The 26,000-nt window shown below is 40.0% G+C and overlaps 1 protein-coding gene across 1 annotated transcript in view; it reads right to left on the reverse strand.

Moving 5' to 3' along the window:
- The window catches only part of UTP20 (UTP20 small subunit processome component), a gene marked incomplete in the record, with an annotated part of 2,478,305 nt that overhangs the window by 966,989 nt on the left and 1,485,316 nt on the right, over positions 1 to 26,000 (reverse strand). Inside the window, 1 exon segment of the mRNA XM_044087776.1 lies at positions 5,739 to 5,882. Within this exon segment, the coding sequence (XP_043943711.1) occupies positions 5,739 to 5,882 (144 nt within the window).

Raw genomic sequence — 26,000 nt, forward strand, 5'->3', positions numbered from 1 at the left:
GCGACCAGTGTTGACCAAAACCACTAGCACAAAACACACAGTCAGCAGTCAGGAAATCTTGAAAAGGTTTTCTTGTGTTGTCGAACACAAATAGCAGCAACCAAAGAATTCCGCAATAAAATCCACTTTAACAATAAAAACTGGAAAAACCACTGGATTGAGCACTTTCATCCCGACGGGGGGATTTCATCAAAATCAACACTAGTTTCATTTGAACCTGTCTTCTTCACTTTGGCGAGAGGGACAACCACCACAACCTTTCAAATGCCTTAGTGAATTTCTCTTTTAGGAAATCGGGTAAAATTGAGGTTGCCACCAGTAGCTCAACAGGTAGCACACTCGAAGGTTTTGGGTTCTATTCCCAGACCAGGTAGATCGACTGTGTATCACCTTGCGATGAGATGTTAAATCAAGGAACCGTCTGCTTGAATTGGTGGCAGCTCGCGTAGATATAAAAGATTCCACTTTACCACAATGCCCTGGCCAAATTTCCCGCTACTAGTGTAAATACCACCTCGGGTCTCTCCTGAAAAAAAGTCTGTTAGCCTCGTGGGATTAATCAGGTCTAATCTTTGAGATAGACTTTTCAGGAGAGACCCGAGGTGGTACTTACACTAGTAGCGGGAAATTTGGCCAGGGCATCGTGGTAAAGTGGAATCTTTTATATCTACCCAAGCTGCCACCAATTCAAGCAGATGGTTCCTCGATTTAACGTCTCATCGCAAGGCGATACACAGTTGATCTACCTGGCCTGGGAATAGAACCTGGAACCTTCGAGTGTGCTACCTGTTGAGCCAGTGGTGGCAACCTCAATTTTTCCCGATTTCCTAAAAAAGAAATTCACTAAGGCATTTGAAAGGTTGTGGTGGTTGTCCCTCTCGTTAAAGAGAAGAAGACAGGTTCAAATGAAATAAGTGTTGATTCTGATGAAATCCCCAGTCAGGGGATGAAAGCGCTCAATCCGGTGGTTTTCCAGTTTTACTATTAAAGTGGATTTTATTGCTAAATTCTTTGGTTGCTGCTATTTGTGTTCGACTACACAAGAATACCTTTTCGAGATTTCCTGTCTGCTGACAGTGTGTGTTTTGTACTAGTGTTTGTGAAACATGGTTGAAGAACAATGATTGGAAACCAGTTCTGTCAGGGTATAAAGGTTTTTACTGCAACAGATATTCTACTAAAAATTCAGGTGGAGGTGTTATGATAGAGATTAAAGACTGTTATGAGACCTATGATCACTACATGTTCAATGATAACACCAACGCTATAGATTATGTAACTATGACAACAAATACAACCCTGGAACATATAACAATTGGAGTCTATATTAAATCAGCGAATGCTGATTTATCGACCCCAAGTAAGCGAAAGCTTACAATCTCGAATACTTGGAACAGCAATTTTTTTCCCAGGGGGAAAAAAAAAAAATCGCTGTTCAAAAAAATAAATAAATAAATAAATAATAAATAAACCTTCATAAAATTACATAACATGAGGGGCTGTGGTGCTCCCCCCCCCCACTTAAATATACCAACTCTGAGATCGCACTACAGTGAGGAAAATGGCAAAGTAACAGAGGAAACTAAATCGCTTATATGCCATTTCACTATTTTGCTGTTTCATGCTTTCAAGTTCGATCAAGTTGCATTCGAAGGATTGTGTCTTCGATTATATAACAGGAACCCAACAATTGTTGGAGTTTATAGCTCAGAAGTTTATAGCTCAGAGCATAGATCAGTTTGCTTAATTTCTTAGGGATATGAAGTGGCTGAGAGTGATGCCCATTGCTCACTATCAAATAAGCATCCTATCCCTCCTGCTCAAGTGGATGCAACACAGAGCTCCCTTTGCTGTCTGGGTATTATATGACAAGACTGGCTAGCAGGTAATACCCTGGAAACAGTACTACCTTCAAGGCCAAGAGGACTGCACTTAGCACTAAATGAATATATGGAACCTCCCCTTCCAAGGGGCCATACTTCCTGCATTGTGAGAAAAGCTGGGTGAGCTTTCCAGCCCATTACAGCATGGGTTTGGCTGCAGTAATGCAAGATCCAACAGAAGATCACTGGAGACTGTCCATTACTCCATGGGTTACCAACATGGGTCTGACACCAAAAGAAGTTCTAAGAGCACGTGGTGACTCTGAAGCTAATGACATCTCACAATCCACTGCAATAAGATCAGCCTCAGGTGTGCAGTCAGCATCATGAACACTGAGGCAGAAATTAAGATCCAAAGATGCACATCAGTAGAGTCTGGACCAGTCCTATGAACTACAGTGTAAATGTCTGGAACGCTTTCAGACTGAGGACCTAAGAACTCAAAAAATGTAATCAAAGTTAACAGCATCTAGACTCCAATGGTCCTTTTGTGGCAGTACTCCAAGCTGGGCCAAATTCAGGTGGGATTCCCTAACTGACAGTCCAAGATCACAGCCAAGACTGTGGTTTGATCAGTGGAAAGAGCCGTCAACCATCAACACTTAAAAGGACAAAACTGCACAATGCCTAAAGGCATTCCTTAGATGTCGAAGACTTTTTCCTCTTTTGGGATTGGCTATGTCTAACAGAGGAAGGAGTGGAAATGCCAAGAGGAATATTACAAAAGCAAGACTAAATGGGCCAGATTCAATAAAGCCTACAATAAGTGTACACGATATGTATTCAAGAACATTCTTATCACATTGTTTGCGCTTTGTAGTCACTCAAAAAGATTACACTAGTTGTACATGCAATCTACACTTTGTGGTACCTTTTATGAATCCCTGTCAATATTTAAACTGCAAGGATATCAGTAGGAAAACTAAAATTAGGAGGAAGAAGGTAAGAGTTATGTCTGTGTTGTTTGTTCACTCAAAATGGAGTACACTTAGTGTAGGTGTTATTGAATCCCAGGTTAAATGTTTTTAGTCAACTGGATGACTTGAAGAAATTTTAAAAGATGGATAAAGACAGCAAACAATCCAGAATGAGTGAATCAGAATATAATGTGGATGGATATATTGCAGACACAATACGCAAAACAAATAATACCTGTACAAACAAGGTCGATATGTTTGCACCTGTAACTTGTGCCACTTACATGTTGGGATTTTGTAATATTTCAAAGAGAAACCGGAGTGATGTGTATTTGTTTTTGAAAGCTCTCTTTCTCGTGGCCGTTTCCTCAGCCAGAAGATTTCTGACTTATAGGCTCTCTGGCCAGAAGAACCTATCAGAGTTACTCATGAGGATCAGGACAACATGCACACAAACCAACAGTTGTTCCTGCTTGAGATATCAGAGTTTCTTTGACCTACTTCATATTCCTGACTCAGAACCTCCATGAAAAGGGCTAACCCTCGGAAAACTCTGCTGAATAAGTTAGATGTTCAAACAGTGCTCAAGTGCTACCTATATAAGAAAACTGTTGCTAGGAAGGCCAAACATCTGCCAGTGGTAGGCAGGGTGAGAAGATCAAACAGCAGGCCTTGACTTTCTGGCTTGGGAACTGTATTAAGTATTGTTATTTCAATACAAACAATCCATTTCCTGGCCCCGTCAGGCTTCACATCACTAGAGATGCTGCTGCCTCTGCTGCATATGCTCCATATTGCTTGTCTGTACAGGGTGCATGAAATACAGCAACATGGTCCAGGTTTCACAAATTTACAAATCATTGCAGCATTGATGCAGCATCCAGAAGGTGAAAAAGCACAGGTACAAAAATGAAACAATGACAACTTTCTAGGACAAAACCTAAATCCATTTAGGGACAAATGCTCAAAAATATTTGGCAAACCACCAAGAAGTGGGAGCAGCACCATCCCACATTTTGTGAGGGCATTATTTCATTTATCTTCCTGCACAAAAAGGGGGTAAACCACCTACAAGCATCTAAGGTGAACTGTCTCCAGGAAGGTGTGCGGTCAGAGAACATTTGTCTGATTACCTCTTCCTGAATCAATGGGTAGCAAAGGGGAATACAAATGGAGAACACCTTTAAGAAAGGTCTTCGTATGCCCACCTAGTCTTCTGCCTTGTCATTCACAGGATCAGGTAAGAATGAAACAGCAGAAATATGTCCCTTAATACTGGAATACTTTAGTCCATCATTGGAAGCAGACAGCAGGCAATTCAAAATAAGAGAACTCCTGCATGTCCCTTGTATTCATGTCTTGGTGTCTATGAGCTGGTGTTGGGAAGTGAAGAAGAGTAGATAACACATGCTTTGAAATCCAAAGGCAGATGATCCCTGTGTCTTGTTTGCTGAATGAATGCCCTGTCAGTCTTCTTCCCCAAAACTTTATCAAGCACATCTAGAGAAGAGGAAAGGAACCTAGCACTAGTCTAAGCTGCTCCTCATATGCCTGAAGGCATTTCCAAAGGAAACTACAGATTTATGGATTCCCTAGGTTCTTCCTAGGGAGGGCTTCTTTTCTTCTTTTTTTTTTTTTTTGATGTGCTCTCAGTAACATAAAATAGCCAGCCTAGTCTTCCTGACTTATCAGAAAGAAAACCCTCAGCTTTACTCTGAAATGCTTTTAATGACTGCAATCTAATTCCTGAGGCTGCAGAAAATTAGTATTGTCTACAAGGGTTTATATTACATGAATGAAACTTCATAATATCGCATGCTCTGAAGAGCAAAAATGCCGGACCTCGAAGTGCTTCTTGTGGGATCGAAATATCTGTCCTTTTCTCACTGTAGTGCGATCTAGGAGTTGGTACATATATTTAGTGGGGGAGAGGTGCAGCCCCCCCACAATAAGGAGTTCGAGGTCCGGCATTTTCGCTGTTTACAGCATTCGATATTATGAACTTTCGTTCATATAATATAGACCCGTCTATAAGACCACTTTAAAATTGATAAGAAAAAGTAATTACACAAAATGCTATTCTAGCAGACTCGAGTCAACTATACCGTTAAACCAGGACAAGTATGACTATTACCTAAATTTGAGTGAATACTATAAAGTGAGGACAGCTGCTAAACTTTTCTAGGTTAATAGCCTTACTCGAAATATGAAAAGACAATGAAGACAATAATGTTTGTAGGTTAATAGTGTTGGTCAAAAACTCCCACCATTCATGTTTCATTCTGTGGCACACTAACCCGCGGTATGGGTTTGGCATCAAGCCATGACTCAAGTTATACTCCAAGCAAAACTTAACCAGAAAGAGGATGAGCCAAGAACAACATCAATACTAATACTGCAAAACCACAGACAACACTTGAGTCCACTAATGCACAGGCAGGGCTGTCTGTGTCACTGATGATCCAAGGCTAATTAGCAACCAGGTAAGCCAGATGATTTATTGGGCGAAGGGGTTACCAAGCCTGCAGTACTCTCTGATGGATACAAGAAGCAATGTAATCACAGATATGTGAGAAGGAAGCAAACATACATGCTTTGTATAACAGTACAGACTTGTGCAAATCACAGGTCACTGCACAACCTCCCTCCTGGGGATAGCTATGGTATGAGAGAGAGAAAAAAAGCCCTGTGATGGCACAGCTGACACTGTAAGAGATGACTTAACATATTCTCTACTTCCTAAATGATAATTAGCATCTGTTCCTCCAAGGCCTAAGGTGAAGTGTGGGTAATCAGTCTATCAGAATGGGAGACCCAGAGATTAAGCACCACAACCTGTACATAAGCATATTGTTAAGTTGCCATTGGGGGGGGGCAGCCAGCCAAATGTGTATACACACAGAAAGACACACAATTTACCAATTTTTCAGTGTTTTACCTGTGGCCACACTACAGCATGAAATAAGGCATCTGTTTGTTCAGCTGTAAATGGAAATGATTCAAAATTTGTGAAGAATTCTGTAATAAGTGACATTCCCAAGCGTCTCAAATTTTTCAGAGGGTTGATACTTTTTGGTTGGATCTGTAAAAATATAAATAAAATTAGCCAACAACTTAATTCTCAAAACTTAGCTGTCTTTTACACACTAAGTACTATAACCAGTATCACTGCATAAGCAAACACTAAACAACAAATTTGGTGTTAATGTACCAGTTTATCTTTGAAGGAGTCCCCTACTTTGCTGAGTATAGGACTGAGTCATCATCTCTTTCATGAAATCGATATTTTTTTTCTGAAGCTCCAATGCATAAACCTGTGCATACACTTCACAGGCACAAACAGTGATGTAACATAATGCAACAGAAATGCACACCTAGCTTGTCTGTGACCAGCCAGTGATGCAGCCACAACACACTTCAAAACAAATCACAAAAACATTAAAGGTATGACACACACAATATCGCAACAATACATAACTGTTGCTCTAAAAAGGCCTCCAAAACCAGTTGGTGGATGGAAGCAGCATCAAAGGCCGGGTGAGGGAGGAAGGATTTTTGTGACATTAAGAACGCATTTGTTATATTGTTTTCTAAATGCTTTTCTCCCCCAACCTTCCTGCTGAAAGGCTTCCCACAGCACACTCAAGCATATCAGTTCTCTAGTGGCGGAGAATCCCCAGATTCACTAGAATAACAGCTCTCTGGAGGAGCTGTCACTGAGGCAGATACTGGGGTTTTGTGCTCTCAATGGCATTCTAACAGTGACAGCATTTGTGTAAGTTGCTAACCCTGGGCCTGAGTGGTACTAATGCTGGGGGGAACGGGCTGCACAGTTCACCACGGGGACTCAGGATGCCCTTACCCTGTGAATGCATGCTCCCATACACTCACTAATGAAGATTACTGCCAGGTGTAGCATGGTCAGCCATGATCCTGCCCCCAGAAAAATCACTGCAATGCCACTACTCCAAAGGACTATGGATATATGCATTGTACTCCACCCCATCCCCCCAAAGTTGGGCAGTCCATACTCTCCGGCCAGTGCTGTCAAGTGCCCAAACTGCTAATCAAACTCAGGTCACATGGGCTTAAGTCAGGGATTTATTCCTCTACATCACTGATGCTCCTGCATCTACTGCACTTAAAATCATATGACTCTTCTTGGTGTATCATTGACTGGACAGAATCTTGGGCAATACAACCATAAGTGTGGAATCAGCTGGGCAATAGCCAGCAGAAAACCTATAAACAAAAGCTAAGTTCTTAAACACCATTTCAGCGAAGGAGGCATGACTCCTGAAGCTGAAATCCAGACAGCAACAATCAAAGAGCTGAAGACAAGTGCCTGAAATGGAGATATTTCTGAAGTAATCAAATGAAGCAGACTTGTCAACTCTGGAGTCGCCTTTGTCTTTACCATTCTCTAAAGGGCAGTGAGCCATTCAGTGGAAAAACAAAATGACACATTAGCAATCCATATAAAGAGGCTTTGCTATGCAACCACCAAATGTTTCCTCATAGAGCTAAATAAATGAAAACGATGTCCATTCTTCCTAAACTTATGCATTCACTATAGGCAAAATTTGAGATGTCAGTGGACATTCAGAGTGTGAAATGTAACTTCTTCCTTGGCTTTACCACAGACAGAAAACAGGGACAGACGTGGACTAGTACATGGCCAGTTTTGAGATCACTTTCAGAAAAACACATGAGCTGGTCCTACTGGAGAACCAATCCTTAAGACCACATAAAGGCATTTATACAACAGCCCACAATTTTGAATAGCAAGCATGAAAAGTATTTTCCAAGAAATGCTCTTTAATGCCACTGAACCAGCTGGTCTGAAGAAATGAGTAGTTACCATTCTAAAGTAACTTCAGAATATTGTCTAAATACTTCATACATAAATCTTCAAGGTTCACTACAACAGTCTCCCCCCTCCAACCCTTGAATACTATGATGAGCCCTAGTCCTACACCCTCTGGCAACATGGTTCAGCAGTCTGCTGTCACTGCGTCTGTGGCCACTCTGATCGCATTAGGTGCTCTAAGGCAGTGAAGCAACTGTCTTACAATTACCAGCTATTAACTGCTTCTACTAATTGAAAGAATAACCTGAAAGAAATGTAAATATTTAATAAACATGGAGGCAAGCCTCTCACATTGACCCACTGGACATGTCCAGAACACACACTCTGCAAAGTTGTTCTTTCATCCCAGTTACATCTCAAACATCTCTCCTCCACCTGAAGAAATGTATTTTGTAGACTACTAGGGCTATAAAAATTACCTATCCAGACATTTTCAGGTGAGAATAATTCTAAACCATATGGATATTGTTGCATACTTATGTGCTAGGAAAATTTCATGCCAGTGTTCTTAAGTAGTCTATAAAAACTGTTTTGCCATTTCAATCTTAATTCTATCATTTGATTCTTATAGTTATCATGGAGTATTTATTATGCCCTACTTACTATTCTTCTATTGACACCTTACCTGATCTTTAATCTGCAATGAATTCTACTAGGTCTGGAATGTCAGTATATGTTCTTCTCGCACATTCCCTCTGTATCAATTCCGTTACTAATCCTTGATATTGTAGGATGCCTCTTTTACATAGATCAAACAGTTGTTAAGCTCTTTATCTTCTACTATCTTTCCTGGGTAATCTGCTCACAATAAAACATGGTTCTTTAATTTTCTCCAGTTATTTCCTGCCTTGTCATTAATCACTGGCATACCTACTTACATGCCACACTTTCAAAATGTTCTCTGCTGCTTTATGTATATATAATGTTCAGTATGTTTTGTTGTATTCTCCCTTAATACCACCACCCAGTAATTCCGTCTGTCTCCAAAATTTCTTCCCTAGTTCAGCATCATATTTTCCATTTGGCTGCACGCCGGTTAGCTTGAGTAAGGTACATTAGTCTTAACTAAGCAGATTTAAAATTTCGGTCTAATTAGAGCAATCCTAACCCCCTTCACTCCATGACAAGATTCCATCTGCCCCCATTTAACCATGTCATTTTCCCATCTCTATTTATCTATCCTTTGTTGACCAGGTTAGTGACCTGTTTTCAGGGGAGACCCAAGGTGGTATTTACACTACTAGGGGAAATTTGTTCAATCACCTTTGTTAACAGGATCTCTGAATTGCTAGCCCATACATTTATGGATATTTTATTTTCACAAGGATCTGGTGTTTCTCAACACTAATCAATGTTTTCTTCCAAAAAAGTGGTTCTAGAATTGTCCTTAAACCAATTCATCTACTTGCTTTCTGTGCAAGAAAACAGAGTCCTGAGGTATGTAAGCAAACGATAGCTGCAAACTGCACTTTATTTTTTCTTACCAGGCAGTTAAACACCCACTGGAAAATGTGCCTGTTTAAAGCCAGTCCAACAAAGGTATAGCTACTTTGTGTTTTATTTCAAGAATGTCTTCAATGAACACACCTGTATCAAGGGCACTTGCTTGATCACGGATTTGTACCTTCAGCAGCTATTGTTACTTGAACATGTTTTCAGGAGCTGGGCCTGCTTTTTGGATCACAACGCATTCAGGACGCAGCCTTCTGAATGCACACCAGCTCTGGACTCCCAGGGAGGTTTAACATTTGCAATTCCTAGGATTAGCCTACAGCAGAAACAGTCAACCCAGAGTTATCTTTTTCTCATAGCATGCCTCACACCTGGAGGATGAGTTACAGTTGTAAACACATCATTTGCAGTTATTTTGTTGAAAAATAATTTTTATTAACATATTTTGTTAGCAGTGTTGCAACCTGGACTGAGAACCATTTTCAGTGGAGGACAAGAAGCTATGTGTTGTTTAAGTGACTTGTTTAGTGTCACATAAAAGCAAATAAAGACAGAAGGACTCAAGACCCAGGACTGCAATATGAAGCGTGTTAGCAACTCGTAGCCTTAACCTCTGCAGTGAACTGTAATAGCTCAGAAAAGTTTGTTGTAGGAATGAGTGATACAAAATTTTAATCTACTAATGTTTTTGTAGCAAAATTCACTAATTAGAAACAACTGTAAAATGTTTGCTACACTACTGTTCAGGTTTATTAGTCTGAATTACATATGCCCAAATGTACTTGTACTAAAAAAATTATCTCAATGAATATTTCATATTTTAAAAATATTTAAAATAACACCAGACAATGAGACAGTACAGTTATGTGTGATAACTTAGAAAGGCTGTTTCACAGTAGCTGCAAGTCCTTTGTAGCTTCCTTACAGATCCATAGCACACAGCAGGATTAGAGCCATCCTATATATAAATAAAATACAAGTCTCTTTACATAAACAAGACATCAAAATAGCACATTTCTCACTCTGTTTAACAGTATTACGACATTTAAACTCAAAAGCGACTCATAAAATGCACTGTTTTCTCACACTGCTCTGTTAAGTATAGTACAACTGTTACTGGCTAAAAATTAAAACCTTTACACCATTTGGACAGTCATTAAGCAATGCACTTTTTGACATCACAGCATGTTAACAAAGCATTCAAGTAGTTTTACATTGGAATTGCATTACAATTATTAGAATGTTTCAAGAATCACTGTTTGCCTACTACAAAAACACCAGACAAGTCATACTATACATTAGATATTGCCAAGACATGAAGTTATAATTTAAGAATGTCCAGTTTACAACGTAAAAAGAAAAGAAATGTCAAGCTGACCTACTGCAAAGAACACCAGAACACAGAAATGATGTTATACCTTTTAATGGACTAATAGAATGTATGTTGGTACACTAGCAGGTATTAGGTTTATGTTGAAATTCTGAGGACCTTATCTTTGATCCTGGGGAAAGTAGAACAAGTACACATGACAAAAAAATATTACATAAAATTTAAGCCTGGAGCATTCCTCCTTCTCCATACTACAGTAACATTGGCTTTAGTATTTATAAGTAGAACAGAAGAAGCATAGCTCCCCATATGAGGGGGGTGCCAGAGTCAAAGCCACAATGTAAACGTGCTTTATTAATTACAAAGTACAGTTTTGTACCTACCATAAATGTAGATGTCAGAGAGGTATGCATCTGCAGTCCTAACAAATGGGTTGTCCTGTCCACAGGCAGCCCTTCGGTCGGCCGGATTCCAAAGTCTGGGTCTGGCCTCGGCTGATGTCGCACTTCACCCGACGTCATAGCTGCAGTTCTTCGGGTATAAAGGTATCAGCCGACGCCATTTTCCTCAGTGTTTCTTGCCCCAGATGCCAGGTGCCCTCTAGGAAGGCTAAATTTGGATAAATGTAAAAGTTTCCAAATAACAGAGAGCAAATAAAATAAACATGTATATACATATATACAAACAAATACACCATAATAGATTCCCCCAGCTAGCTAGAAGATGGGCAAATACCCTAGGAGTACCACAGACGGGAAGGAGGGAGGGTAATCCTGACTGCAGATGCATACCTCTCGGACATCTACATTTATGGTAGGTACAAAACTGTACTATGTCCTTCAAGGATGCATCTGCAGTCCTAACAAATGGGTAGAATACCATAGCCAAACTGGGGGAGGAGGTAATAATAAGTTTATGGTGTAGTTAAGATCCCTTGCAAAACAGCAGTGGCAAAACCTGCTCGGGATCTGGAGTATAAGGGTAGATTATAATGCTTGGCAAATGTATGCACGGAGCTCCAAGTAGCAGCCTCTAAAATGTCTTTGGTAGCCACTCCTCGTAAAAAAGCTGTAGTAGTGGCTGTAGCCCTTGTGGAGTGAGGTCTGACGTTTTCTGGAGTTGTCTTTCCATGGTAAGAGTAACAAAATCTAATGCAATTTCCTATCCACTTAGAGATTGTCTGTTTTGAAATTGCTTTTCCTTCCATTCCTGTTGCATATGCTACCAGTAGCTGGTCAGTTTTTCTATTGCTCTTGGTTCTGTCCAGGTAGTAGCGCAATTGCCTATGTACATCCAAGGTATGTAATAGTCTTTCTCCCCTGTTCTGTGGGTTGGGGAAGAATGTAGGCAGGTGGATAGCTTGGTTTAAAGATACCCTGGAGACCACCTTTGGCATAAAAGTAGGATTAGTTCTCATGGACACTCTATCTTGATGGAAGATAAGGAAGGGCTGTACTGCCATTAATGCCTGTAATTCAGAAACCCTTCTTGCTGAAGTGATTGCAAGCAGGAAAGCAGTTTTCCATGATAAGTACTGTAATTCTGCTGTTGCTGCTGGCTCAAAAGGAGGGAGTGTCAACTTTTCTAGCACAAAGTTCAAGTCCCATGCGAGCAATGGTGGCTTCCTTGGTGGTTTTACATTTTTAATTCCTCTCAGAAACTGCCTGAATAGAGGATGTGAGAAGACTGGAGGGTCCATGTTGTATTCTGCTGAAATAGCTGATGCATGAATCTTAATGGAAGAATAGGACAGGCCATTGTGGAAAAGCTCTGCCAAGTATTCCAGGATGTTAGCTATGTTTACCAGTGACACATCTACTCCTTTCGCTGCACTCCAAATGAGATATCTTTTCCATTTTGCTGAATAAGTTTTCCTTGTTGAGGGTCTGCGAGCCTCCAAGATAATGTCTTTAACCCTTTGAGATAAATCTGGGTTATTTTGTCTTATGCAATGTTCCAGGCAGTTAGCTGCAGCGTTTTTAGGTTTGGATGCAGGGTTTTGAAGTTGTTCTGTGTTAGCAGTAAGGGAACTAGGGGCAGAGGCCATATTTGTTCCCGAGACACATTCCTCAGTAATGGGTACCAATGCTGCCTCGGCCAGTCTGGAGCTATCAGGATGATCCTTGGGCGGTCTTCTTTGATCTTCAATAGCACCTTGTGCATCAAAGGAAGAGGAGGGAATGCATATGCTGTCAGGTTTTTCCAACTGAAAGATAGGGAGTCCACCTTCCAAGCAAGTGGGTGGTATGCCCTTGTGCAGAATTTTTTCAATTGGTGGTTGTGTGGGGATGCGAATAAGTCTATTTCTGGTAGTCCCCATTTCCTTGTAATGGATTTGAAGATGTCTGGATGCAGCATCCATTCGTGGGTATCCGTGGTAGTTCTGCTTAGGATATCTGCCAGTATATTTTCTTTTCCTGGTACAAATATTGCCTGTAGCTGAATGTTGAAGCTCAGGGCCACATTCCAGAGGTCCATTGCCATCCGGCATAGAGGGTATGAATGTGTGCCTCCCTGTTTGTTGATGTACCACATAACTGTGGTGTTGTCCGTCCTTATCAGCAATTGACCCTGTTGAAGAAACGGTCTGAATGTCTGAATTGCCAGTTTTACTGCCAGCATCTCCTTTTGATTTGTGTGTAGGTTCAGCTGGTCTTGAGTCCATAAGCCTTGTATGCACTTGTCCAGCATGTGTGCCCCCCAACCGAGGTCTGAGGCGTCCGTGGTGATCGTCTGGCTTGGTTGAGGGCTGTGGAAGGGCAGTCCTTTGTTCAATTGACAGGCCTGAGCCCACCATTGGAATTCTTGCTTCAGGCATGGAATTATTGGAATTTGTGTTTCTAGGCTGTGCTTGTGCTGAGACCATAAATTCCTTAGGTACCATTGCAACTTCCTCATATGTAGTCTGGCATGTGGAATCAATATTATGCAGGATGCCATGTAACCCAGGGCTTGCAGGACTTTCCTTGCTGTTAGCTGGTTCTGCGTTGTTAATGCCACGAAATAGAGAGGAAGGTGCTTCTGCTTTTCTGCTGTGAGGGATGCCATTTGATTTGATGTGTCCAGTTCCGCACCCAAGAAAGTTATCCTTTGGGATGGTATCAGCCTTGACTTTTTTATATTGACTGTGTATCCCAGGGCTTGCAGTAGATGAATGACCTTTTCCAAATCTTTTTCTAGTTTGTTTTTGTTGTCCGCTTGTAACAGGCAGTCGTCCAGGTAAGGGTAAATTTGAATTCCCTGAAGCCTGCAATGAGCAATTACTGATGCCAGGCATTTCGTGAATACTCTGGGCGCAGTAGATAAGCCAAAGGGCAATGCTGAGAATTGATAATGCTCTGATCCTGCAAGAAATCTGAGGTATCTTCTGCAAATTGGTCGTATGGGGACGTGCAGGTATGCCTCCTTGAGATCTAGAGTTACCAGCCAAGACTCCTTGCCCAGCATGGGAAGAAGCTGCTGTAGGGTCAGCATTTTGAATTTTGGAACAATGAGATAAGTGTTTAGAGCGGACAGGTCGAGAATAGGTCTCCATTGGTTTTCTTTTCTTGGCACCAGGAAAAGTCTGGAGTAAAATCCTTGCCCTTCTTCCATAGACGGTACCTTTTCTATAGCTCTCATCCTTATTAAGTGGTCTATTTGTTCTAGAGCTTTTTGTCTTTTGATTTGGAGGTAGGTTTGGCATTCCTCTCTTCCTTGGTAGAGTATGGAAGTGAAACCTGTAACCTTGGTCTATTGTCTGTAAAATCCAATTGTCTCTTGTGATGTGATGCCAGTTTACTGAAAATAAGGCTAGCTTTCCGCCTAAGGGTGCTTCTAGTTGTTCCCTGGTAGGCGGTCTCAGAGCCAAGTCACTGTGATTGTCCTATGGAAGTGGTAGTGGCTGGATCTGTGGCAGTACTTCGCTGGTTGTTAGGTTGCCACTGACGTCCCCTGTAGGCACCTCTGGATTGACCCCTGCCTCTTGGGCCTATTCCTGCCTCTCTGTGCTCTGGTGGTGTCTGGAAAGGACCAATTCTTGGAAGGCCAGTTCCTACTAAACCTTGGAGGCTGGACCTGTAAGAAATCCTTGACTGTCTGGACAGATTTTGCTTTCTCTTCCACCTTCTTCAGCACCTGCTGTGCAGGGGAGCCAAACAAATTGAGCTTATCCATGGGAGCATCTAGGAGCTTCGATTTAACATGGTCTGGTAAGGACTGCTCTTTTAACCATGCATGCCTTCTGATCACTGTACCAGTCATAGCTGATCTAAAGGAAGCCTCCAGTGCATCACAGCCGCATTTTAAGGAATGATTACTGACCTGCTGAATGTTAAGTACCATTTCCTGAAGAGATTTTTTGTCTAATGGTTCAGGCGAGGACAGTTTTTTAGTTAACTGATCTAACATAAATTCCTGATACTGAATCATGTGGAATTGACAGTTTAAGGCCCTAGCCGAAAGAGTAGCAGAAGTATAAACTTTTTTACCCCATCTCTCTAAGGCCCTAGATTCCCTTTCAGAGGGGAGGGGGTTTTTGGCAGAGGTAGCTGCTACTGCCTTGGGTCCCTGAGAAATAGTTTCTGGATCTGCAAAAGGAGCCTTATACAAATGATAATGTGTGTCCGGAACCCTGTAGTACCTGTCGGGCTTAGCAGGGGCCGGAGGAAGTGAATCAGGAGCAGTACAAGCATCATTAAATGCATCATCCACAACAGTAAGTACTGGAGGAATGGCTAAAGGCCTATGCTGTGACAAATGCAAAAAGGTCCTAAGCCTTTTCCTAGAGTCTGAAAAATCCTGGCCCTGCCATTGAAATTGTTCCCTCATAGCGTGCAAGGTTTCCCCAAAAGAAAATTCCTCTTCATAAGGAGAATAAGGGCCCTCTGGAGGGTTTGTATTATCTGAATCATCAGAGGAGTAATCTGAAGAAACTGGCTCAGGGGGCTCTGCTCTAGGCCTCTTCTCTGGAGGTGGGTGAGAGGCCCTGTCAGGGTGAGGTTGGGATCCCCGGATCAAAGAAATGAGATCCTCTGCTAGACTAAGCATTTGAGTACTAGAGCTAGGCCTGTGAGAGGGGGTCTTAGCAGGCACAGTCTTGGTTGATTTTGCTGCTTTAGCCCTGGCGAAAGCTTTAATTGACATGGATGCCGGGGGCCTAGCAGCTCCACGTGCAGGAGTAGATATATCTAAAGGAATAGTATCAGATAAATCCTGGGAACCTGCAAGGGCAGGTGGGATTTCAGTAGCAGATTCAGCCATGCTGGATGAGGCCTCGGTAGGAGGCAAGCTTTCGGCCGAAGGAAGAACCGAGGACTCGGTTTCAGCTGAAACCGAGACACTCGCGGTTGACTTAACTGCGGTTTCGGACGAAACCGCGGACCGCGAGTGTCGGTCCTTTTCTTTGCGCTTTTTAGTTAATTGAGAAGTCGGAGTTTCCGACGGCATGTTGTAAGCAAAAGCGGAGCCGAAAAACTCCTCAGCAAATTCCGACCGACGTCTAAGTGTCCATCGGTTGAAAGAAACACAGGCTAGACAAGCTGCTACGTCATGGTCTGGGCCTAAACAAGGTAGGCAGTAAGAGTGGAAATCTTTATGAGGTATTTGTTTCCCACAAGTTAAACAGTTATTCACTTTTTCTGACATCGGCTGAGGCAAGAAAGAGTCCCCAACAGGGTACTTAGCTTTTTAGAAGTCTTCGGTAGTAGTAATCTCTGGTTCTGACCGACCGGCACTTGCGAACAGCTTCTGCTTCGGGCGCCACGCGGCAAGAAAGACTGAGGAAAATGGCGTCGGCTGATACCTTTATACCCGAAGAACTGCAGCTATGACGTCGGGTGAAGTGTGACATCAGCCGAGGCCAGACCCAGACTTTGGAATCCGGCCGACCGAAGGGCTGCCTGTGGACAGGACAACCCATTTGTTAGGACTGCAGATGCATCCTTGAAGGACATCAAGGTAATTCAATGCCTATTTTCCTCCTACCAAATCACATTTTACTATTCTTAATGGTTTGATCATACCTCTCAACTTCTTAACTCAAGAAATCTCAACAAAGCCTAAAATAACAAGGGGAACAAAGGCCCACAAATAGGGACAGATTTAAATATTACTCTTATAAACTTTGAAAGTTGTTAAAATAACCAGATTTGGGTTGGCATGCATTTTCTGACGGATAAGGAATCTGAAACTCAAATGTATGCCACTGAGTAATTTCAAATCCTCAGTGGTTTGCCAGGCACTCACAAATTTTATCAGAAACGGATGAAAAATATGAGGCAAAAATCTAGATGTTCTGTGAAAATCTAAACAGCTGAGAGGTATGTGTGGGATCCATACTAGTGACAGAGAGCTAATGCATCACATCACTACAGTGCAGAAGTGCAGTTTAAATCATAAAGGTCAGATGAAGGAAGGGTGCGACATGTTACAACCATCAAGTAGGGGTGGTGTGGGGATCTCATTTATTTCAAGCTACATTAGGTAAACTGTATAAACAAAAAAGACGTTCCAGGCTGACCACTTAATAAAAGTTTATATAAGCGCTTTCATTTGACAAAATATTCAAACTTCATCAGATACAAATTTAAAAAGTGAAAAAAAAAGCATTTAAATACCGTTTGTAATATTGACATCACTTCCTCCATATAAAATTAAAGGTAAAGGAGAACTTTTTTACCATAGTTGTTAAACATTCTGAATGCATTTCTGGGTTAATCTACCTATCCAAAGCTTTCAAATTCAATAAGCATTTTACATTACAAGTGTCATTCAGTCCAGGAAAATTGAATGAACATAAACGTAATTGCCACCACAGCTCTTTTTCTTCTAGTTTTAAGGACCAAGGACCACCTCTCTTATCAGGGACTACTTGTTCCAAAATAAAAAAAGAGAAATGAATGATTCATATTTTCAGCTATGTGTTTTGCTAGGGCATTATTAAAGTTGTTTTTACGAATGTTGTAAATATGTTCGTAAATGCATTGTTTTAATGAACACTCTGTTTTACCCACGTAGAAACATGTGCATTTTTCACATGAAGCCAAATAACCCCCTTTGATTTGCAGTTATATTTATCAAGGGCGTGTATTTGTTGTCCAGTTATATATACCCTCTTACCCACTTTTATATATTTACACAAGTTGCACCTCCCACATTTAAACATGCCAGGGTTCCTAACTAGTTTTTTTTTTTTTGGGGGGGGGGGGGGTCGTTCTAAAAGAGTTTTCAAATTGTGACCTCTTCTAAAAATAAAATTAGGTTTTTCACCTAATTTATGTATTGTGAGGTCGGTCGATATAACAATCCAATTTTTGGTCAAAATACTCTTTATACACCCAGAGGTGTTGGAAAAGGATGTAATAAAGGACGTAGTTTGTTCAAGCTTCAAGTTCAAATTGTCACCAAGGTTTTGAGTGTTAGTCAAAACATGAGGTGTCGAAACTACGATATTAGACGGAATATTGCTGTTTTGACTACTTCCATTTAAAATGGGTTTAAAAACCTTTTAGTTAATGACTTAGTTGAAAAAAGATATTTGGCAGTGAGTATAGGAAGCCTACTTATTCCAACAACTTCCTACACTTTGATAGTTCACAACCCTTCCATCAGAAGAAGGCAGTGGGTAAAAGGACAACTTGTCCGAGCGGCCAGAATGTCATCTCTGTTTTCTGCCTTTATGACAGAAGCAAATAAACTAAAGGACATGTTTTTGAAAAGATCTTATCCCTTAGAATTAGTAGATAGTTTAATTTTGGAACTAACTACTAAAAGGAGAAGAGGTGTTTTTAAACCCATTTTAAATGGAAGTAGTCAAAACAGCAATATTCCATCTGATATTGTAGTTTCGACACCTTATGTTTTGACTAACACTCAAAACCTTGGTGACAATTTATTGCATCCTTTTCCATCACCTCTGGGTGTATAAAGAGTATTTTGACCAAAAATTGGATTGTTATATCGACCGACCTCACAATACGTAACAAATTAGGTGAAAAACCTAATTTTATTTTTAGAAGAGGTCACAATTTGAAAGCACTTTTAGAACGACCCCCCCCCCCCCCTCCAAACTAGTTAGGAACCCTGGCATGTTTAAATGTGGGAGGTGCAACTTGTGTAAATATATAAAAGTGGGTAAGAGTGTATATATAACTGGACAACAATTACATGCCCTTGATAAATATAACTGCGAATCAAAGGGGGTTGTTTATATGACTTCATGTGAAAAATGCACATGTTTCTACATGGGCAAAACAGAGCGTTCATTAAAACAACGCATTTATGAACATACTTACAACATTCGTAAAAACAACTTTAATAATGCCCTAGCAAAACACATAGCTGAGAATATGAATCATTCATTTCTCCTTTTTTTATTTTGGAACAAGTAGTCCCTGATAAGAGAGGTGGTCCTTGGTCCTTAAACTAGAGGAAAAAGAGCTATGGTGGCAATTACGTTTAGGTTCATTCAATTTTCCTGGACTGAATGACACTTGTAATGTAAAATGCTTATTGAATTTGAAAGCTTTGGATAGGTAGATTAACCCAGAACTGCATTCAGAATGTTTAACAACTACGGTAAAAAAAGTTCTCATTTACGTTTAATTTTCTATGGAGGAAGTGATGCCAATATTGCAAACAGTATTTAAACGCTTTTTTTCACTTTTTAAATTTGTATCTGATGAAGTTTTAATATTTTGTCAAATGAAAGCGCTTATATAAACTTTTATTAAGTAGACAGCCTGCAACGTCTTTTTTTGTTTATACGGTTTGTTTCTTTTGTTTTATTTTGCGAGTTTTTTGTTTATTATGGCGGAGGAGGCTATTCCCACTTCTCAACCTTTATTTGCTTCACCAACATCTCAAGAAAATGGAGAGATAAGTTTGGGGATGCTTACCCAACTTATAAAATGTTTATCAGACCGAGTGGACATTTTAGCAAAAGATGTATGTGAATCCCATCTTAAAAACCTCGGTACAGTACATCAACCTAGCGATCCAGTATCTACAAACGGACCGGTTTCTACATCACTTCCAGATTAATTATTTAAGTGTAAAAAAACTACAACTAGAAGTTATATATTTGACAGAATGCATAAATAGGAAACAAATTCCAAAAGGACTAAGGCAGTGGAGGCTTCCTTCAGGCCTTGTCAGGAATTCTTCCTTTCATGGTGAACTTTTACTTTTATTCGACCAGCAGGGAAGTCAATTTATGGAGTTATTAATAAAGAACTATCAAAATCAAATTGATTCATTGACAAAAGAACTTGATCTTTTGGATGTTGCTATAAAATCCAATCCTGAATTTTTGTGTTACAAATACGATTTTGGTCGGATTTTCACCAGTATCGATCATAGTTTGGCAAAATTACGGCAAACAAAAATAAAAAACTTAGCTCGCGATAAGCTTGATTATGAAAGAGGGGTTGCATATCCCTTACCACCACTCTTTCAAAATAACAACTTTGTTAATTTAAGGGACTCTGAAACCTCCAACAACAGGGACGAACCTCAATCACCCACTATTGCTTGTGGTACTACTACACCACAAGTTGTATCTCCTAGGAGAAGTGAGAGAATTAAAGAAAAGCAAAATCCAACTAATTCCTCCACTTCTCAGGATTTTCACCAGGCAGGGCAGAACAAACAGAACACGGGGGGGGGGGGGGGGACGACAACGATGGAACTTTCGCCAAAAAGGTCAAAACCACAGGCGGAAATGACAACACAGACTATATCTTTAACTTCTACTGATGAAAACCATATTGAAATTATATCAAATTCTACCAAGGACTATACAATTCTTCACATTATCCTGTCACACAGGACTTAGTTAACTTGCTTGCAAAAGGCCTCACTTTTGTTCCAAGTAAACAAGCCGATTTAGCAAGAACTCTTATGGACTTTAAATTATATTTACGAAAATTGAATTTAAGGCTCACTTTTGGGAACAATTGTTTCATTAATATCAATGAACCAAAAATATCCAACCTTTTTAACCCTCCATTACATCCCACTTCAGGTTTATATGAAAAAATATGTGAATTAGATTTAAGATACACACTTAATACATCAGTCAAAAGTTCATTTAACCTAAAGAACAACATTACATCAAAGGAGAGATTACTTTTAAATAATTTGAGAGCACACAATATTCGTGTACTTAAACCAGACAAAGGAGGTGGTTTAATTTTAAGGAAGAAATTCAGTATGTTGAAAGAGTTAAAACTCTATTAGAAAGTGACACATACATCAAGGTATCTCTTAATGAGATTAATGGCGCCTTCCGAAAAATCAAATATATACTTAATGATTTATTCATTGAAGGAACCATTACCTTGGATGTGTTCAACTATCTGAGTATGCCAGCTCCAAAAATTCACGCTTTCTTTGCACTTCCCAAAATACACAAGAACATTAAAAATTTCCCTTTACGTCCAATTGTTAGTGGAAGAGGGTCCATTACCTTTGCTTGTGCTAAATTTGTGGACGAAAAATTGAAGACATATTTGAAAACTGAATCACAAATTTGTCGTGATTCATGGCACTTTTTAGAACAACTTAACCTTACTGTTCATGATGAATCCCTACATTTTGTCACTATAGATGTTAGGGATTTATATACGGTCATCCCCCAAGAATTGGGTTTAGAGTGGACAAGGGATTTTATTATCAGTAAAGGAGCCAATAATGACAACATCCACTTAATAACAACACTTTTAGAAATTACATTTAAAAACAACTTTTTTTCATTTAATGACATCTTTTACAAGCAAAGTTCCGGAGTGGCTATGGGTTCCCCATGTGGGGGAAGTTTCTCCAACAGTGTTTTATGTTTTTGGGAAAGGAATTTTTTTGTTTGAGGATAGTTTGTTTAAAGCACATGCAAAATGGTATACATGGTATTTAGATGATATCTTCATTTTATTTGATGGCAATGAAGCAATGGCAAAGTCCTTTGTAGAACATCTATCCACCATGACAGAATTTTTGAAATTCACTTATGAATTCAATAAATTCAACACTACTTTTCTGGATGTCCTTTTAGTTAATGACTTAGTTGAAAAAAGATATTTGGCCAGTGTGTATAGGAAGCCTACTTATTCCAACAACTTCCTACACTTTGATAGTTCACACCCCTTCCATCAGAAGAAGGTGGTGGTAAAAGGACAACTTGTCTGAGCGGCCAGAATGTCATCTTTGTTTTCCGTCTTTATGACAGAAGCAAATAAACTAAAGGACATGTTTTTGTAAAGATCTTATCCCTTAGAATTGGTAGATAGTTTAATTTTGGAAGTAACTACTAAAAGGAGAAGAGATGTTTTTAAACCCATTTTAAATGGAAGTAGTCAAAACAGCAATATTCCATCTGATATCATAGTTTCGACACCTTATGTTTTGACTAACACTCAAAACCTTGGTGACAATTTGAACTTGAAGCTTGAACAAACTACGTCCTTTATTACATCCTTTTCCAACACCTCTGGGTGTATAAAGAGTATTTTGACCAAAAATTGGATTGTTATATCGACCGACCTCACAATACGTAACAAATTAGGCGAAAAACTTAATTTTATTTTTAGAAGAGGTCACAATTTGAAAGCTCCCAAAACTAGTTGGGAACCCTGGCATGTTTAAATGTGGGAAGTGCAACTTGTGTAAATATATAAAAGTGGGTAAGAGTGTATATATAACTGGACAACAATTACACACCCTTGATAAATATAACTGCGAATCAAAGGGGGTTATTTGGCTTCATGTGAAAAATGCACATGTTTCTACATGGGCAAAACAGAGCGTTCATTAAAACAATGCATTTACGAACATACAACATTCGTATAAACACCTTTAATAATGCCCTAGCAAAACACATAGCTGAGAATATGAATCATTCATTTCTCTTTTTTATTTTGGAACAAGTAGTCCCTGATAAGAGAGGTGGTCCTTGTTCCTTAAAACTAGAGGAAAAAGAGCTATGGTGGCAATTACATTTAGGTTCATTCAATTTTCCTGGACTGAATGACACTTGTAATGTAAAATGCTTATTGAATTTGAAAGCTTTGGATAGGCAGATTAACCCAGAACTGCATTCAGAATGTTTAACAACTATGGTAAAAAAAAGTTCTCATTTACCTTTAATTTTGTATGGAGGAATTGATGTCAATATTACAAACAGTATTTAAACGCTTTTTTTTCACTTTTTAAATTTGTATCTGATGAAGTTTGAATATTTTGTCAAACAAAAGCGCTTATATAAACTTTTATTAAGTGGACAGCCTGCAACATCTTTTTTTGTTTATACAGTTTGTTTCTTTTGTTTTATTTTACATTAGGTAAACCACATACAGTAAATAGGGCATTTGCTTGAACACAGAGAGGTGATAACTCAGCAAGCAAAGGAGAGTAGTATTGCTGGAACTGAATTCATCAAGTCTTGGTAAGTACCTTCATAAGGTGGACCTTGTTTTTCACAAAAATCTCACCAAGACAAAACGGACACACAGACTATTTTATACAGCATACATCATGGACAGAAGCATGTTAAAAAAAGACAGCTGGGTGCACAAGACCCAAGATAAAAAAGTGATCAATACTGGTAGGTGCACTGGTGCCAGGACTGGAAAAAAAGGCAGCGTAGAATCCTTACGACACAGAAACATTCCTACAGTGGGACTAGACTAGGTCTGGGAAGGATGGATCCCCCATTGTAGAAGGAAGTAGAAGTCCACAAACTGATATGCCAAAGAGTCACAAAGATGATAGAGTGGATTATTGAAGATGAGAAAGAAATTATGTATTGTTATTATTATGCAAGAATCCCAGAATTTCCAGACAGAAGAGATACAAAAAGATTGAGAGAGAAATTAGAGGAAAGAAAATACTTGCACAAAAAAAATGTGCAATCCAAGAAATCTACTGCATTCTGCTAACCATAAGTGCAATTTTATGCCGTATTTTTCACTTTTAAACTGTATTTTTGCTATATTGCTGATTTTTAAAACAGTTTTTGCTGATCTGTTGCAGTTTTTGTCTGCTATAACATATGACTATATTCAGACCTGCTGAATTTGCTTCGGTTTGTTAAAATGAGCACTAAACCAGGCTATATTTTATTGGAGAGAGCTCCCCCCCTGCACCCTTATGGCAGGAGTGTGCAGTTAGGACTCATATGATTGTAGGTTGCTGGCAGGGCTCAGTTTTGATATTTTTTATTGGTTACATTGTTTAATTCAGTTTGCTCACTGTTTTAATACAGCTCCAACAGAGTAAGTTGACTAGCCATTGCTCTGGTGTATATCTGTGCAAGCCATGGAATCTGTTACATGCTGCTAGCCAGAAGTAAAATTTTACATTGTATTTTGTACTTTTAAACTGTAGTTTTGTTATAATGTTGATTTTTTTAAACTGTTCTTGCTGATTTGTTGCACTTTTTGCCTGCTGTACCATAGACTACATTCAGATCTGCTGAATCTGGTTCCGTTTGTTAAACTAAGCACTAAACCATAATATCTTCTGTTTGAGAGGGCATGCCTACAACCCTTGCGGCAGGAGAGTGCAGTTAGGACTCATCTGATTGAAGGTTGCTGGCACAGGGCTCAGTTTTGAACTGTTTTATTAGCTAAAATTTTTATTCATTGTGCTCATTGCTACTATATCATCCGCGGGTTTGTGTTTGTTTTAACACTGCTCTCCAGACTTAGGTGACCAGCCACTGCTATGATGTACTCACCTGTTTATGTGTAGTGCACCACTGCACACTACTGTACAGTGGAGGAACCACTGGAGGTTACAGACACAAAAGCTTCAGTAGATAAATTTTCCCCATAGTAGCTGCCCATGATCTGTCCGAGATGTCCTTAAATTGCACTTAGCTGCTCTTTTTCCCCTTAAGAAGTCCCAAAACCACCAAATCTACAACAGTCCTATACCATTAGATGACAACTGCTAGTACAGACCTTTTATAGAGCACCCCATTAGTACAGACCCGCTTAGAACACCCAGTTATACCATACCCCTCAACTTTCTCCCCAAATGTGAAAACAGGATTTAACTAAGCATTATGGATGGTCAGTTTCTCTCCATTTCTGCTAAAAGCTGGACTGACACGGGTATACTGAGACAGTTTAGAAACTGCCTCATGTACACTGACAACCCTCTATTCCTAAATCACCCAAGTACAATTTGTGAGAGATGCATCTACACTAAGAATCTGGAACCTTTGCTCTATCGTGTACAGAACAGTAACACTGAACAGGTCTGTCAGCTCACATACTACACCTCCTTCGCAAACTATGCACTCAACACACAAACCATCATACGTGGAGGTACTCACCAGAAACCTACCTAAACACCAGAGACCTTCCAAACACAAACATACTACACCTAATGCAGCACCTACAGCACTCAATACTCATAAAAACACAAGCAGTAGTGTCTCACCAAATAAGCCCCTAACACAAAGCACATCTAAATCAAATTTTTTAGTCATAGGTGACTCCATTGTGAGAGACACACACGTCCCACTCACCAGGCTGGACAAGGAGAAGGCTGCGGTCAGCTATCTATCAGGTGCCAGGATCCATCAGATCACACACATACTTAAGTCTCTCAAAAAGTAGTACAGTTCATGATGGTGTGAATGACTTGAGATGTACCTCATTGGACTATATGAACACAGACACGATTGAGCTCTCTGAATTTTTGTCCCAGGCAGGTATGTCCCTAGCCTTGAGCAGCATTCTACTCTCACTTATGGTGATACCACAATATAAACAAAAAATGACTGATTCTGGTGTCATTCTAAGGGGATCCGCTTCCTGTCAGCCTGGGATGATATGGTTGACAGACCACACTGCTTTGCCAGAGATGGTCTTCACCTGTCACCTCTAACCTTTCTGTTACTGGCTAAGGCACTTGCCTCCCTCATAGTGTCTTCTTTAGGCAAGGTCTCAAGAACAAAATTTCCGACATGAAAATATCACTCACAAATAAATTAAAGGTTATGCTGCTATATGCCAGAAGTTTAAATAAGAAACTGCATTCTCTGGAAGCACTCCTCTCCCTGGAGGATGTTGATGTCTGTGCAGTCACAGAAACTTGGTTCAGGGCCACAGAGTATATCCCAGCCCTGCAAGGTTACAATGCCTTCCACACTGTCACACCTCAAAATGAATGTGTTAGAACCAAAGGAGGAGTCATTGACAGCTATAGGCCCCCTACAATGAACCATGATACCCATGGTGCCTATCTGGTCCTACTTGAGCCAATCAAATTGTGTTGAAGGCTTTGGCTCAGTCAAGGTAAGCTGTATGCACAGATATGCCTTCATCTATGACTCTGGTGACTTTTTCAAAAAAGTCCACCAGGTTTAACAGGCATGACCTGGGCGATTTTAAGTATCTCCCCACTGAGTGGAAAACTTATACGAGTACCAATATGGTCGCACAAAGGTTCCTGGACTTTGTTAACAATAATGTCTGGAACAAATAATATGCGACTCCACAAGGGGCTAAAATATTCTCGACCTGGTCCTCACTAACATGGGTGACTGTTGCACCACAAGTATA

This window comes from Protopterus annectens, chromosome 11.part0 (assembly GCF_019279795.1).
Source record: "Protopterus annectens isolate FY-2018-M chromosome 11.part0, PAN1.0, whole genome shotgun sequence".
NCBI lineage: Eukaryota > Metazoa > Chordata > Ceratodontiformes > Protopteridae > Protopterus > Protopterus annectens.